Below are 18,081 nucleotides of genomic sequence, written 5' to 3' on the forward strand. Positions count from 1 at the left end.
AGGAGCCGAGGAGAGAAGGTTGAGGTCAGGATGTCCCTCGGGAGCCCGCTGAACCGAGGAGGGGAACGAATGAGGATAACTACCCTACGAGAGGAATGATTCACATGATCTTGGGGGGTGCTACTGATGGGGATTCCGGGCAAGCGCGAAAGGCGCATGGGAGGAGGTTGGAGAATTTTGAAATATCTAGGGGTGCGGACTTACCCCAGGATCCTGTCATCAGTTTTGGACCAGATGACCTCCGAGGCATTGTGGATCCTCATAACGATGCCTTGGTGGTAACGGCCACCGTTGCCAATTACGATGTGGCACGAATCTTTATTGATAATGGAAGCTCTGTTAATATCCTATTCAAGAGCACTCTGGATCAGATGAAGGTGGAGGGATTTGAGTTCGAGCCAATCTCTACTCCTCTATATGGATTTGCAGGACATGCCATCCCGTCGCTCGGTCAGATTGTCCTTCCTCTAGTCTTTGGGACATGAGCCTCGGCGGGTAACAAAGATGACAACATTTGCTGTGGTGGACATCCCATCCGCTTAAAATGGAATTCTGGGGCGACCAGCCCTAAAGGATTTCAGAGTTGTAGCGTCCACGTATCATCAGAAGTTGAAGTTTACTGTAGGGAAGGAGGTTGAAGTCTTATGCGGGGACCAGAGGGTCGCGCGTCGGTGTTATGAGGGGATAGTGAAAGAAGAGGGGAAGAGGGCGCGTGTGGAGGTCAATATGATTAGAAGGGGGCGAAATGGGTTTCCCGTAGTAGTGAGGGAGGTTCATGAGGTGATAGATGAGAAGCCGGAGATCGTGACATTGGGGCCCGACAAGAAGACGCTAAGAATAGCCCCTGACCTTGACCCAGAGGTCAGGGATGAACTCATTACTTGTTTACAGGCTAATCTCAGCGGGTTCTCTTGGTCAGCCCAAGAGCTCACAGGGACGAGCCCAGATGTAGTAGAACACCGATTAAACATCTTACCAAATTCTCGTCCCATGAAGCAGAAGAAAAGACACTTCGAGCCTGAGAAAGATATAGTTATAAAGAAGGAGGTGGGAGAGTTGCTCAATGCTGGGCACATTCGAGAGGTGCAGTTTCCTACTTGGCTCTCGAATGTTGTTCTTGTTCCGAAGAGTTCAGGGAAATGGAGGATGTGTGTGGATTTCAGAGACCTCAATAAGGCATGCCCTAAAGATTGTTATCCTCTGCCTCGGATAGATCAATTGGTGGACTCCACAGCGGGACATCAATATTTGTGTATGTTGGATGCTTATCAGGGATATCATCAAATTCCCTTGGCTGTGGAGGACCAAGATAAAGTGAGTTTCATCACCTTTGAAGGAACTTTCTGCTACGTGGTCATGCCCTTCGGACTCGAAAATGCCGGAGCCACGTATCAGCGATTGATGGATAGAGTCTTTTCTGAACAGGTGGGAAGGAACGTCGAAGTGTATGTGGACGACATCATGGTAAAGTCTAAGGATTCAACCCAGCTCGTACCTGACTTAGTGGAGACCTTTTCCACCCTCAGGTCTTATGGGCTGAAGTTGAATCCTCAGAAGTGTATCTTTGGGGGTGAAGAGTGGGAAGTTTCTGGGTTATATGGTGACAAAGAGGGAGATTGAAGCTAACCCCGAGAAAGTTCAAGCTATCCAAGATATGGTCTCTCCCCGGGGACCCAAAGATGTTCAGCAGTTGACAGGGAGGATTGCTGCCTTGGAACGTTTTATCTCGAGGTCCGCCCACAGAAGCTTACCGTTCTTCCTGATTTTGAGAAAGGCGAAAAAATTTGAATGGGATCCAGCCTGCGAGAAAGCGTTTGAAGAGTTGAAAAGATACCTTGCTGAGCTGCCTGTCCTGGCCAAACCGACGGCAGGTGAGCCTTTGTGGGTATATTTATCTGCCACCGAGAAAGCTGTGAGTTCAGTCCTTGTCAAGTTGGAGGGAACAACTCAACAGCCAGTCTATTATGTTTCGCATGCACTCATGGGGGCAGAGATCAGATACTCAGGGTTGGAAAAATTGGCTTTAGCCTTAGTGATGACTGCGGGACTTTTGAGACCCTACTTCCTATCTCATCCGATTGTGGTGCTCACCAACAGTCCATTGGGGAGGATCTTAACTCATTCCGATATGTCTGGCCGGTTGGTAAAATGGACTACTGAGTTGGGAGAGTATGACATCCAGTATGAGCCAAGAACAGCTATCAAAGCACAAGCCTTAGCCGATTTTCTGGCCGAGACCGTGCATCAGGAGAATGAAGACCCTTGGAAGCTGTATGTGGATGGTTCCTCGTCAAAGGAGGGAAGTGGGGTGAGGGTAGTACTGATTTCACCAGCTGGGGAGGAAGTGAGGTTGGCTGTAAGGTTGGACTTTCGAGCATCCAACAATGAGGCAGAATATGAGGCTGTGTTGGCAGGACTGCGAGCAGCCAGAAATGTGGGAGCTACTCGGGTACTTATTTTTTCTGACTCACAGTTGGTAGCACAACAGATGAAGGTGATGTATGATGTGAAAGATGAGAAGCTTATTGAGTATGCTCGAGAAGTGGACAGAGTCAGAGAGAAATTCACAGAGATTACATTTGAACAGATTCCCAGGAAAGAAAATGAAAAGGCAGACACTCTAGCCAAAATGGCTGGAACAATGGGAAGTTGGAAGACTAGAGATGTGGTATTTCAAGTTGAACTCATACCTCACCCGAGATCACCCGCAGTTGAACAGGAGGAGGAGGATTGGAGGACTAGCATAGTTGATTACTTGAAAGAGGGAAAGCTTCCTGATAACCCTCGCGAAGCTCGTAAGTTGAAGACAAAGTGTTCGCGTTATGTGATGATCGGAGAAGTGTTGTATAGAACTTCTTTTGTAGGGCCGCTTCTTCGGTGCTTGAGTTATCAAGAGGCTGATTATGTGCTCCGAGAAGTTCACGAGGGATGTTGTGGAAATCATTTAAGGGCTTATGCATTGGCAAGGAAGGTGCTGCTCGCCGGTTATTCTTGGCCCTCCGTGCTACATGATGCTCAAGAGTTAGTGATGTTTTGTGATAGTTGTCAACGCCATGCTCGGTTACATCACCGGCCGGCCGCGGCGATGAAGGCTGTTACGGCCGCCTGTCCTTTTGACCAATGGGGAATAGATATTGTGGGGATTTTCCTATAGCTCTCGTTCAGAAGAAGTTCCTATTGGTAGCAGTTGACTATTTTTCAAAATTGATGGAAGCAGAGCCTCTGGCCAGAATCACTGAGAATGACGTCCTGAAGTTCTTGTGGAAGAGTATAGTATGAAGATACGGAGTACCTAAGAAACTGATATCCGATAATGGGAGACAGTTCCAAGGGGCCAGGATCCAAGATTGGTGTAAAGAGATGAAGATCCAGCAATTCTTTACCTCTGTAGCTTACCCGCAGAGTAATGGTCAGGTGGAGGTGACTAATCGGACACTGGTGCAGGGTCTAAAGGTTCGACTTGGCAAAGCTAAGGGCAATTGGGTGGATGAGCTACCAAGTGTCTTATGGGCATACCGAACCACTCCGAGGGAAGGAACCAAAGAAACTCCTTTCAGTTTGGTCTACGGTAATGAGGCAATGCTCCCGGCTGAGATTGTGCTGAAGTCAGCAAAGGTAATATTTTACGACGAGGACAACGATGCAAGACGCGCCACTAATGTTGATCTTCTGGAAGAAAAGAGAGAGGCTGCCAGCATTCACATGGAAGCTTATAAAAATCGCATTGCACAGTCTTATAATCGAAGGGTCATTCAAAGAAACTTCCAGATAGGTGACTTGGTCCTGAGGAAGGTGCAAGAAGTGCAGAGAGGAAAATTGGACCCAAAGTGGGAGGGTCCCTTCAAAGTTATTGAAAGGCTGAGCTCTGGAGCCTATTATTTGGAGAATGTGCAAGGCAAGGCATTGAAGAGGACCTGGAACGCTTATCATCTTAGAAAATATTATCCTTGATTTGATTGCTGATGTATTTCATTTCGAATTTTTCTATTTAATCATTTGGAATTCAATAAAATTCTGTTCTTCTTTTTAATTCATGAATGTTGTTGTATTGGAAGAATAGAAAAGATTTTTATTTTCCTACTTAGGCTGTGCCTAGTAGAGGAGCAGAGTGGGGGCGGGGAGAAATTTTATTTTTCTACTAAGACATCGCCTAGTAGAGTAGCATAGTTCGGAAGAAGAGAAAAAAATTTTATTTTCCTACTTAGGCTGTGCCTAGTAGAGGAGCAGAATGGGGGCGAGGAGAAATTTTATTTTCCTACTAAGGCATCGCCTAGTAGAGGAGCAGAGTTTGGAAGAAGAGAAAAAATTTTTATTTTCCTACTTAGGCTGTGCCTAGTAGAGGAGCAGAGTGGGGGCGGGGAGAAATTTTATTTTTCTACTTAGGTTGTGCCTAGTAGAGGAGCAGAGTTTGGAAGAAGAGAAAAAATTTTTATTTTCCTACTTAGGCTGTGCCTAGTAGAGAAGCAGAGTGGGGGCGGGGAGAATTTTATTTTCCTACTTAGGTTGTGCCTAGTAGAGGAGCAGAGTGGGGGCGGGGAGAAATTTTATTTTTCTACTAAGGCATCGCCTAGTAGAGGAGCAGAGTGGGGGCGGGGAGAAATTTATTTTCCTACTAAGGCATCGCCTAGTAGAGGAGCAGAGGGTGGAGATGTTGAATTTTTATTTTCTGCTAAGATATCACCTAGCAGAGGAGTTAGAGGGCGTGAATGTTGAATTTTTATTTTCCTGCTAAGGTATCACCTAGCAGAGGAGTTAGAGGGCGGGGATGTTGAATTTTCAATTTCCTGCTAAGGTATCGCCTAGCAGAAGAGTTAGAGGGTGGAGATGTTGAATTTTTATTTTCCTGCTAAGGTATCACCTAGCAGATGAGTTAGAAGGTGAGGGTGTTGAATTTTCAATTTCCTGCTAAGATATTACCTAGCAGAGGAGTTCGTACCATGTCGATATTATTCACCCTAGTGGTTTAAAGGCATCAGAGATAAATTTAGAAGAAGCAGTGAATGCAAACACAAAATAGTCAATACGACAGAAAATGAGTTCGTACATGCTAAAAGTGCGCGAAAGGAAATAATCAAATGTAAACATCACAAAAGTTGCATAGTACTACGGAGAGTAAAGCAGTGCAGAAAATAACAGAATATGGCCCGAAGGCATACAATGTCTGCGTAAATGAAAAATAACACAAGTAAAGGAGCTCGGCCTAATAATCGGGGGGGGGGGGGAGGAGACTCGCTACGAAAGCCTCAATGTCGATGAAGTCAGTAGGGGCGCCTGGCGGAGGATAGCCCTGAGCCTTGAAGAGGTCCGACTGCACCCTCGAAACCCACCTCCAGAAAATGACAAGCTTTAGGAGCGCAGATATCGTTGAACTCCTCATACTTGAGGAATTCTTCCTTGAATGAAGAGGCTTCGGAAGCGTGTTGCGCCTTGGCGTCCTTGAGGTTCCTATGGATTTGTGCTGCCTCAGCTCGAGCAGTCTTTAACTCTTATTTCAGCCTCTGATTCTCGTTTACACTGTCCTCTGTCAGTCGCTGAAACTCTTGTTTCTCTTTCAGAAGCTCTTGTTTCTCCTTCAGAAGCTCGTCGCCTCGAGCTTGGGACTTCATCGATAGTAGCCTGGAGCTGTTCACGAAGAGTCACGCCCTCGCGTAAGTCTTGGCAGGCAGTAGATCGAGTGGCGTTGGCACGCTCAACCAACTCCCCTATGTACATCATGCCCTGGATAAGTAGACAAGAGTGTAAAGATGACAAGAAAATCATACATGTATTGGACATCAATCTAGAGACTAAAGGAGAAATATACCTCAGTGATGCTGCTGCATGTCCGGCGAGTGAGGTCAGACCACCCAGTGAATTCATGAATGCTGCATCCGCGTCGAAAGGAAGCTGATACATTATCTTGTGAGTCAGCTGAGTCGGACCCCGCCCCACGATGGCCGAATCCGAGGTGTATAAAGGATGTACCCCCGATTCAAGGGGAGGCCCCTCGTTTGACTCGGACCCTTCTGGAGAAGAGACCGATACGTCTGAGATCTCAGAAATCTTGCGCTTACCATGCTGTGGGGCTAATGGGCTAGGATCAATGGACACCTTCTTCTTATCAGACGGAGGAGGAGGCCTGGCTTGGGGAGGTGGAGGTGAAGCTCGCTTTGTGGCGAAAAAGGATGAGCATGCCTTCTTCTTCACAGCCGTAGGGGAGCTAGTAGATCTCTTCGCAGTAGTAGAGCAAGAACCTGTTTTCTTCTTCTCAGTAGCATGACAGTCTCCTTTTGTACCCGTCGTGACTGCTGGAACGACGGACTTCTGTGGGGCATATGATGAACTCCCAAATTTTTTTTTCGCAATCTCACGAAGCAGTGCGGCATTCATGATTCTAATACCTGCAAATAAAAACAGTGAACCGAATGAGAATATTATCAAAGAATACAATAAGCAAAAGAGAAACAGAAAGGGTGAAGAGATGAAAATTGAAACGTCTGCCCTTTTTATTGCTTAAAAAGTACTAGAATTTTTTTTTAAACACTCAAATATCGGCCATGACATATAACACATGAAAATATTTTTATAAAAATATTTTACCCTTTAAAATAAAATCTCAACCAACTAGCATTTTAAAAATCAAGTGCAATAGTCATAAAATGAAATCGTCAACTGTTTTAGCATAGGGGTGGGCGTCGGTCGGTTCGGTCCGGTTTTTCTCTATAACGGTTCGGTTTTTCGGTTTTCGGTTTTGAATATATCTGGTCCAAAACCAAACCATTTTATTACGGTTCGGTCCGGTTTTTCTGTAATACGGTTCGGTTATATGGTCGGTTATATGGTCGGTTTTATAATATTTTGTTAAGAAATAAAATTATGCATCGCTTGATGCTTAACACATACAAAAGAAACAATGATAGTAGATGAGTAGAACATATACGATTACAATACACTTATGAATTAACAATCTAAGTTTCAATAACAAATTGAAATACAATTTCAAACAGTAGCTCTTCAATAAAAAGATATATAGTCATTAAATTCCAATTTTCAACTCCAAAATGCACATAGATTTTGCATCTCAAATCTCAATACATTTAACAATATGAGCTTCAATAACAATTTGAAATTCCAATTGTCAATATTGGACTTGTCACATGACTAAGGCCCATTTATTAGCCCATTATACAAAAAGCCCTATAGTTAAATATAATATGGCCGGTTCGGTTATTTCGGTTTTTTGGGAATAAAAACCGTAAACCGAATAGAAAAATCGAATTTCTTTAATTTTGAAACCGTAACCGGCCGAAAAACCGAACCATTTAAACCGAATTTTTCGGTTCGGTCGGTTATTTCGGTTTTAACCAAACTATGCCCACCCCTATTTTAGCAACCCTAAAAAGTAATAAGTTTGAAAAGTATAGCCCATACTAAACCTCTCAAAGATCTCTCAAAAAGCATAAATAAATAGTCTTAAAATCTTTAACATAAATCATAAGTCATAATCGTAATTGCGGAAAAAGTAGAAGGTGGTCATCGGGTTGTGTGCGCCTTCAGTCCAGTCAAATCACCATGTCAAGACCTCCCTCAATCAAACCTGCATCCATCACACCTAGTGAGTCTAAAGACTCAACACACCATAATCTTGGTAACAAGTAATACGTAATATAATCAACATATAACAGTGAAAAATACTTGTACTTAAAATATCGTTTTCATGAAGATGCATAAACTTTAAACATGAACATTTTCGTGAACTTTTTATGATGCATGAACTTTAAATAGGAACATTTTCATAATGATGTATCAACTTTAAGTATAAACATTTTCATGACATGCATAACATAAACCTTAACCTTTCCTTTTTCCTCAACATGGCATAACATAAACATTTTTCATGATCATAAATATTTTTTCTTTTCCTTTTCCTTTGTTGAATTCAGATCGTTAGTTGTGACTTTCCTCATCATGACATAAACCTCAAAAGTCGATGGATTCATCTACATGAAACCGCAAGTACTGGGCGGCGGGGGACACCAGCAACACTCTCACTGGTCAACTGGGCCTGACCTATCCTCATCGAATAGAAATACGATCGTCGGGGCTCCCTCTGGGGCCTTCTCCCATAAATGGGCTCCCTCTGGGGCCTTCTCCCGTCACAATATTCCCATTCTTACCTCAAAACTCATATCCTCATATTCGTAATAATGGAAACACGATCGTCGGGCTCCCACTGGGACCGTCGCCCTCACGATATCTCCAATATTAGCGAATTAGTCACAATCACTTCACTTCCTTCAACGTTTTACATTCTCATTACTTTATAAAAATCATGCATAGCATAACATTTTTGCTTTTGAAACCAAGCATGCAACACGTCTTTTAAATGTCAACCTTAAATCATAAAAATTCATGGACATTTAAAAATCATAATTTAATCATGAACATTTCATAAACATTTTAAATGACATTTTAACCTCAAAAAATTTAAAATAACATTTTGAAATATTAAATCATAAACATATAAAATTCCCTAAACATTTAAAATATCATTTTAACATATAAAATCTCATAAACATTTAAAATATCATTTTAACATAAACAAATTCCATAAACATCCATAACTATAGAAAATTATCATATTAGCACATAAAACAGCATTCAGGGCACTGCCATGACGTTTACTAATTTTAGGTGTAAAAAGACCGTTTTACCCCTGCACGTAAAATTCCTCGTTTTTGACATTTTCTTAAATTCATTGACTCTAAAATGTCGCAAATAATTATTTAAGCCTACATGAATTTTCTCATATTTTTATTTAGCTTAAATCGAGAACTTTTAATTTAATCTTTAAATAAGACGTATTACTGCGTTTTTAATCCCGAATTAAACCAAAACTTAATATAAAATTCCCAAATTAAAACTTAGGCTTTTAATAATTATTTAAGCTTAAATATAATTTTTCATAATTTTATAAAGCTTAAAACTAGGCTTTTTGAATAATTTGTTGGTTAACGTTTCGTGCGGCGGTAAAATCCCGAATAAATCCAAAACTCGTTATTTTGATCCCAAATTTTAACATAACCTTTTTATGATTTATTCTACCATTCCAAGTCTTGAGCCACCCCCGTAGACCCATGGATTCAACTTTTGCCTTTTAATTTTTGTTTTTGACACCTTATCGAACATACAGAGCCATCTCCTAATTTACCCGAGCCACGCCCAAGCCACCTCGAGCCAAACCCGAGCCAACCCACCTATGGACCCTATTGACCAGGCACAGCCCAAAAAACCATCCCCTAAGCCGCACAATCACTCCTGGAAACTGACCCCATTGCATGTGCTGTGTGTTCGTGAGTTTCATAGTTGCTCTAGAACTCCTAGTTAGCCTAGGACTCTACCAGCTGAACCACCACCGAGCCCACACGACCCTAACCATCCCTGGACAATGCCTAGACGATAACCAATCCTAGCCCAGCCCTTGACCGCGCGCACGAGCCACCTGAATCAAAAGACACGAGTTGCGCGCTGGTGCTTCTTTCACGTGCTGCCGCTGTCACTTGTCGTGGAGGCTTCTACCCAGGCCACCACCGACCCCAGCCCTTCCTAACCTTCTCTGGACCATCCTTGGCAACCGTCCAGACCACCTAACCCAGCCCTCAATCGAGCCATCCCCCATAAATTCTCGGCTACACCAGAATTCCCTCGAGAAGAGTCCCATCCAGCGGGGTCTCCTCTCCAGCCATGATGCGCGAGTCCTAGCCCCATAGGGCTCTACCAGGCCCTCTCCCCTGACCCTCCTCGAGCCCCAGCCAGCCTTGACCAAGCCCCAAGGCCCCATGCAAAGAAACCGAGCCACACACATCTAGTACCCAACACATAAACTCACGGCCCTTTTTTGTAAATCCTTGCCCAAGGTTCCAACTTTATTTTCTAGTCTGTTGCAGTGTTTTTGGTGTGTAATTAGGGTCCTAAATCTCGTGTAAAACCATCCATTAACATCCTAATACATGGCAGCCCCTTTGACAACACAATAATCATGTTTTTAAATCCACACACAAGTTTTAAAAATCATAGAATATGCATGTACGAAAATCTTCAAGTTGTGTGTCTTTTTTTTCTTTCAAAACATGTTCAAATAATATTATGATGTGATAGATGTTTGAAGAAAAGAAATATGGCGTGCCTTTGCGTATTTAACGCACGATTTTACGTTGACAAATCGAAGAATGGCGGAGAGAAGACGATGGCTTGAAACCCTTTGCAACTTTTGAACTTTCCTTGAAAATATGGTGTGTGTGTGCCGTATGTTGGAGTGTTTTGGTGTGCAAAAATTTCTGAAAAGTGGCGCCATCCTTCTGGGTATAAGGTGGACTGGAGTCGATTTCTTTTCAAAATCATGATGGATATGATTGTTCGAAATAGTTCTGGTTTTGCTGTGCATATCAGCACAATGCTCAAGGATGCTGGTTTTGCTTTTACTACTGAACAGGATGCCTCCTACGTCACAATGGCTGATGCTGACAATGTGCTTGCGCTAAGGCCAAAGCCAACTGTGGCTGAATTTATTTCTATGAAAAAAGAGGTTGGAGATGCACAAACTGAGGCTCAAGAACCTCAGAAGAAAATCAAAAGGAAAAGAGTTGTTATCTCCACTAATTCTGACAAAACAGTATCTGAGGAGTCTGCTGCTCCCACCAAGGCATCTCTACCAGCAACTCCAAGTCAGAAGAAGGCTCGCACTCTCCTTCACATCAAGAAAATAGCAGCAATTGCTGATTTAGACGTTGTCCCATTGCGAAAAGTGTTTCCAGAAGCCGTTTCTTCTGTACCAAAAACTACCTCTGTCTCTAAACCAGCTGCTGCTTCTGTTACCACAACCTTTACTGCTCCGACTCTTAGACCTTTGTCTGGAATTGTTATTCGTGAATCTACTGCAGGGTCTTCTGCTTTTAGACCCATGTTGCTTGCTTTATCGGGTAAAGGCAAAGGAAAACTCATTGAAGAACCACCATTTTTCGCCGCCAAATCATTTGTTTCAAGTGGTATTGATCTTCATTTGGAAGAAATTGAGAAATCTGCCAATGAAGAAATGACTTTCTTTGATGATTGGCACAAGGTTCGAGTATTCCATCCTCTCACATTCTTCAGAAAACCAGGTGCATTTGGTAAAATGGTAAAGAATTAAGAGAAAGTATTTGCTCTTTCCAAGACTAAAAATGTGATTGAAACAATGAGACGCCGAAGTTTCATTCTTGAGCAGCTTAAACGACAGAAGCTGGAATCAGTGTTGAAGACTCTTCAGTCAAATTTTTATGCCTTGATTCCCAATACTGCTCAGGATCAGAATGTGATCCATATTCTAACTGACCGATTAAGAATGATGAATGAGCAACTTCTTGCTCAGGAACAAACTTTTGAAGATTCTGTACTGTATTCAGTAGGCTTCATTCCAGAACTTGCTCAGACTAAGCCAGTTGAGGAAAGAACTATAGCTCCTCCAGAAGCTAAGGTTTCTAGTACTCCTACCTCCCCCAAGTTGCCTGCTCAATCCTCTCCTCTCATCTCTGTCCGTGAACTGGCTTCAGTGGATGAAGTCGTTCAATCTATTACTGTTGATATCTCTGCTGCACCAGAAGCAACCTGGGCTGATGACATGGTCCAACCGGAAACTTCTCCAGCAGCTCAACAATTAGCAGAATCAGATGCTACCCAATCTCCATCAATGCCGAGTTTGGAGATCTTCTCCTCTGAACATCAAGAAGAAATGGTAGCTATCTTAAATGATCAAATTCCAGCCGCTGAACAGTTGGAGGCCATAGAAGCCAAGCAACCAGAAGAAAGAGCACTTCTTGAATCCTCTGCTGCTGCTGAAAGTTCTTCTGCTGAATAGTCTACTGCTATCACTACTGCTCCACCAAATCCTGTTTCTTCTACTGCCTTAGCTATCCTTCCTATTGACTCACCCTCTCAAATTTCTCATATTGCGCATCTTACTGAAATCAAAGAACGAATGCTCGCCAGAAGCCCATCTCCACAGGAAGAACAATTCAATCTTGAGTTTGAAATTGACACACTCAGACGGAATATTGAAAGGATCTCAGAGATCGTCAAGCTGTTATCTCATGCACATGCTGTGAGGTCTATGCCACCACAAATTTCAGAGAACGAGTCACGAAGTATGTTATCAACACAGCAGAATCATTGGCAAAACTTGAGGTTGGATCCGATCTTTTCAGAACTAATGTACTGAAAAGCCACGCTGACCTTGTGCTTGGTCAATCTGATGTTCTTCGTAGAATCTCTACTCATGACGCGTCTCTTCACTCCGTCTCTACCAAAGTTGAATCTAGGGACTCTAGACTCAAAACTATCAACACTCAGATTGAGTCCCAATCTCAATCGATTCAGGCTCTGAATGAACAAGTTTCGAGTCAAACACCACTTCTGGAGATACTGAACAATGGCATTGTTTCTCTTACTGGACGAGTGGATTTCTTACTCACTCGAGTGCAGGTTACTGATGCCAAAAAGGGGGAAACAGAGAACAGTACAGAATAGAATCAGAAGGAAGGAGGTCAGAAGAAGGAAGAACTGGAGAACATCAAGCAGAAACATCCTTCAGAAATCAAGATCCTCAGAATGAGGAAACTTTGTTCCAAGATATTGGAACAGTTGACTAAAATTTCTTGCCGCTTTATGAACCTTGTTCAACTGTTTATTTACTTATTAATCATCTGGTTTTAATTGCTATTTGCTTTATTATTCATCGCTACTAACTTCTAGGTTTTGGCATCACCACAAAAGGGGAAATTGATAGACTTAATTTAGTTGTGGTGATGAGAATCAAAATGAGTAGGAATAGCAATTACCAGAAGTCAATACAAAGAAGAAGCTATCGATTCGTTTTACAAAAGCAGTACTTTAGTTAGTACTCAACGACTTAGAAAAACAGAAGCAGAACTAAGCAGAACTTGGCTTCACTAGAACAGTACTTAACGGCTTTTACTCGATTGTTTCAATCTTAAATGTTACCGTTACTTTACCAAGTACGAGTATTAAATGCTTCATCAATGCTGAACAAAGTCATTTAATACGCATTACCTATTTTGGTATGAAACAAGACTGATTGTTTTGTAGGAACCTTTTTAAGCAATAAAGCTGTATCTATCAGAAGTCAAAGAAGCCGTTTTAATTATAGACGCTGGATTCAAATTATCTATATATATGGATCAAACCCATTTAAAGAAAAATGCTGATTAATTTATGAAGAAACATATTATCTATCCAACTTTACTTTGAGCAACCGCGAACCAATCGTTATCTTCCAAGCTCAACTTGCAGAAAAGTAGTACACGCTTCATATCTTACATCTGATCTTTGGAGGTCATTTTGTACTACTGTTTCTTCACCTCTTCAAGCAAAACACTTTACAATAATTTTCGAAGAAGAGTTTGTAATCTAGAAAAGAGTCTTTTCCAGAACCTCGTTGTATTGAATTATATTGTGTTGAGTTACTAAGAGTTTTAGTAGGCAAAAGATAAGTCCTGTTTAAGTGGGTGTGTACAAGTGAGTACTGTAAAATCCAAAGTCTTTTAGTGATACCTTCTGGAAACAGAAGAAGGAGAGACGTAGAAGATTTTATCTTGGAACTTCCAGAAACAACTACTTTTCTACTGCCTACTGTTATTACTATTTTCACCTTACTCCATCGGATCGTTTTTGCACTTATATTTGTGATCTGCTGGACTTACTCTTGAACAAGAACAGCTACAATCTCTAACATGATTCTAGCACCCTTGGCAAAAACTATCTTCAAAGGAAAGATTTTATTCATCCCCCCTCTAAACTCTACATCGATCCCCAACACAGGGTTTCAGAGACTTTCGAGGGTCTTAACGGTCTGAATTAGGTTTTAAGGGCTGGTCATGTGTGGTTAAATCATGATTTAAGTTTGGGAAAATTTGGTTGAGTTTTGGGTTGATTCGGGTTAATATCGGGACTCCGATCCATGTTTTTAAAAGAATGATAGAATTAATGTATGAGCTCGAGTTTACGTCTAAGAAATAAATAAAATTATGTTTTAAGGTGTTTTGATAAGTTTAGATGAATTCGGGTCGAAATTTTAAGGTCGTCCGGGTGTAAAATGGTCAAATTAAGGTTTCAGAGGAAAAATGGTTATTTTGCACCTAAATTTAGTTAACTGTCCTGAAAATGTCTTGACAACTGAAAATACATGTTTAAAATTTTTATTTCATTTCATTATGGAATTTTTATGAAAATGCTGAAAACACGTTGAATACTTGTTTTCAAGAAAATTTATATATATGCATGAAATTTTATTAAGTGATGAATATAATGAATTGTTTCAAGGAGGTGACTTTGTTGTGACTAATACGAACACGAAAAAGAAACATGTAAAGCCAAGGCTCAGTTAACGGGAGAGAGTGTCGCTGATGTCCTCCCCGCTTGGTACAATGGTTATACGTAGATGGATCCATCGAACATTAGCTGATACGAAAGTCATAACTAATAATCTGAATTCAATAAAGGAAAAACGAATACGTTTATGATGAGATGATTTGACTATGTTTATGTTAATGTTATGGTTATGTATATGAACATTCTTTAGAAATATCATGAAATTTATTTTAATTACAGTACTTTTCATTGTTCAAGTGTGTTGAGTCTTTACACTCACAAGGTGTGATTGATGCATGTGAGTACTTTTTTATAACTGTTCGGTTGTGTTGAATATTTACACTCATTAGGTGTGATTTATGCTGGTGAGCAGTTTGTTGATGAGGAGACTGGAGGTGCTGAGGACTAAGTGGACTCGTCTGGTGGTGCATCTTTACACTCACTAGGTGTGATTGATCCAGATGAGCAGTTTGTTGATGAGGAGATTGGAGGTGCTGAGGACTGAGTGGACTCGGCTGGTGGCGCACTGGAAGCCCAAGGACCTTGCGTTTCTTCCGCATTTCATGATTTTAAGAGGACATGTTGAAATTTTTTTAAAAGGTTGAGGATTTTAGTGTGTCGAGGGTTTATGGCAAATTTTATTATGCTTGGTATTTTACATTTAACAATAATGTTTCAGTATATTACATTTTTGGATTTTTAACCTCAATTATTTTATTCAGTAGTTGGGATGTTTGGTAAGTCGAGTGAGACAAATTCATATATATATATATATATATATATATTTATTTATTAAAAAAAATAAGTAGCATTTTAGCAGTAGACGTCTCAGTTGGTATCAGAGCCAGGTTACTCTTGTAGAGGGTTGTGCCACCGCCAGCTTCAGAAGCTCAGTCGCCAAGCCTCAAGTCTGAAAGATTTCATGCATTAAATGTTTAAAATATTTTTACTGTTATCAATTGCATGTTTACATGATTTACGTGTTTCAGTATATGTCGATATGATTATATGTGTTGACGTTGAAATATTTAAAAGCTAGATTGAATTGCATGTTGGTTACGTTTAGAATTTGGACTGTATTTAGATATGCCTCTCAGACGAGATCCTAGCACTGACAGGCAGGATGGTAACCCTGGAGATGGCAGAGGTTTTCCACCACCACCACCCGAAGACGCCGCCACCCAAGTTTTGGAAGGCATAGCTCGGCTGATGGAGCAAGCCCAACAGGCTCCTAGGCCTCAGCAAGACATTTATGAGCAGTTCAGGAGGCTGAATCCGAAAGAGTTCAGTGGCACTACCAACCCTTTTGTGGCTGAGGGTTGGGTCAGGTCCCTGGAGTCACACTTTCGATATCTTGACATGGGGGATGCTGACAGGGTTAGATGTGCCACCTACATGCTGCGAGATGATGCGTCTTTGTGGTGGGAAGGAGCAGCTCACGAGGTTAATCTAGCTATTCTCACATGAGATCAGTTTAAAGATCTCTTTCTATGGCAAGTATTTTCCTGCAGTCGTCAGAGGGCGTCTGACCAGGCAACTCATGAGTGTCCGACAGGGAGACTCGTCTGTTGCAGAGTTCATTTGGAAGTTTGACAGGGGTTGTCACTTTGTGCCCATTATTGCCAGGGACGTTGTAGAAAAACTGAGGCACTTCATGGATGGCCTCAAACCTACCATTCTCAGAGATGTTATGTTGATGAGGCCGGTGAGTTATGATGCTGCCACTGCTTAATCCTTTCAGGAAGAGCAGGCTTTGAGAAATATGGATGTGGAGATGTAGAGGAAGAGGCACCAGGCTCAGCAGAGTTCGCAACCCCACAAGAAGCAGTTCACAATGCCTTCTAGGAATAACTGGCAGCAGAAGCCCAAAGGTCAGTTCAAGAAGTCGGGGCAGCAGTAGCCCTCTCAGAACACAGGTGCCCCAAAGAAAGAGGAGAGAAAGTCATGCAAACAATGCAACCGTTTTCATTATGGTAAATGCATGTGGGGGACGTTTAAGTGCTTCATCTGCAAAGAAGAGGGTCACAAGGCTGCTGATTGCCTGAGGAACAAAAAACCACTACCGACAGGGCTTATGTGATACATGCCGATGAAGAAGAACCTGGGCTAGACACGACATTGATCACTAGTAAACTATTTGCTTAACATTTTTACATTGCTCGATTTGCATGAAACATTAAATTGATCAATAGAGTTGTTTTGGGAATCGAGAACTTAGAAGAAAATTAGGTTGCGTTTTAGGTGGATTTAAAGGATGACAATGAATTTTCGAAAAATTAGACTTGATATGTAAACTTTATTTTGTCAAAAGATGAATTGAAGTAATTTAAGAATTTTTGAGGGTGGAATTGCATAAGCCAAAAACTTGAGGGACTAGAATGCAATAATGGAGAATGCAAGGACTAAGTTGCAAAATCCAAAAATTTCATGGCCTTTAGGACAAAAATCTAAATTTATACGGGCTTGTTTGCTATTGCTCGAAACTTTTGAGGAGAGATTTGCGATTAATTCGAGAAATGCAAGGACAAAAATGTAATTTTGTGAAATTATGAGGGTCAATTTGTATAATTCGGAACTTTTAAGCACTTATCGGAGTAATTTTCGATACTTATGGGTTATTACTATTAGAATTTCTTGAATTTATTAGGCTTGAACGTTTTTTATGGTATTTCTGTCGCATGAAGGATATTTATTTCAGGTGTAGCTACCTATGCACTGCTAGATGCAGGAGCTACACATTCATTTATATTCGAGACATTTTAAAGCGACTGGGAATTATAATAGAAGACATGGATTTGGGCTTTAGAGTATCGATTCCATCTGGTGATCAGATGTTTACCTCGAATACAGTGAAGAGTTTGGAGCTTCGATTACAAAAGAATGTTGTGCAGACAGATTTGATTGTGCTACCGATGCCCGGGTTCGACATCATTCTGGGTATGGATTGGCTAGATTTGAATGGAGCTTTGATAGATATCCGACAGAGATTAGTGTCTGTTCAACCATCTAGAGGAAAGTCTTTTGTTTTTGAAACAGCAAGGAACAAGCAGATTCCGCACATTATCTCCTGTATCTGTGCGAGAAAACTTTTGAAGAGAGGTTACCAAGCATTTCTGGTAAGCATTGTGTCAGTATCTGAGGCATTCGGTCAGAGACTAGAGGATGTCGAGGTTCTCAGAGATTTTCCTAGAGTCTTTCTTGAGGACGTTTTTGGCATTTCACTAGACTGAGAGGTGTATTTCTCGATTGAGTTGATGTTGGGTACAATGCCGATTTCGAAGATAGCCCACCGTCTAGCACCTAACAGAGATGAAAGAGTTGAAAGATCAGATTCAGGATTTGCTGGACAAGGGTTTTATTCTCCTGCATTTTTCTCCATGGGGCACATCGGTACTGTTTGTGAAGAAGAAGGACGACAGTATGCGACTCTGCATCGATTATAGAGAGTTGAACAGGGTTACTGTCGAGAATAATTATCTCCTGCCTAGAATTGAAGACTTATTTGATCAGCTTCAGGGAACTTCAGTGTTTCGATCTTCGTTTAGGATATCTCCAGCTAAAGTGAGAGAGGCAGATGTTCACAAGACGGCTTTCAGCATGATAAAGTGATAGCTTATGCGTCCAGACATCTGAAGGTCCATGAGAAGAATTGTCCGAATCATGACCTCAAGTTAGCAGCAG

At 41.5% G+C, this 18,081-nt stretch overlaps 1 protein-coding gene across 1 annotated transcript; it reads left to right on the top strand.

Annotated features, from left to right (window-relative positions):
* The first annotated feature begins 1,654 nt into the window (after window positions 1-1,654).
* On the top strand, window positions 1,655-3,154 carry LOC142528391 (uncharacterized). The gene has a single exon (XM_075633437.1). The coding sequence runs from the start codon at window positions 1,655-1,657 to the stop codon at window positions 3,152-3,154; it is 1,500 nt and encodes a 499-aa protein (XP_075489552.1).
* Window positions 3,155-18,081: the final 14,927 nt, after the last annotated feature.

Source organism: Primulina tabacum, chromosome 16, assembly GCF_025594145.1.
Source record: "Primulina tabacum isolate GXHZ01 chromosome 16, ASM2559414v2, whole genome shotgun sequence".
Taxonomy (NCBI): domain Eukaryota; kingdom Viridiplantae; phylum Streptophyta; class Magnoliopsida; order Lamiales; family Gesneriaceae; genus Primulina; species Primulina tabacum.

Bases quoted from the DNA above. Each gene is read 5' to 3' on its own strand.
- LOC142528391 (XM_075633437.1), top strand. From the start codon at position 1,655: ATGGTCTCTCCCCGGGGACCCAAAGATGTTCAGCAGTTGACAGGGAGG.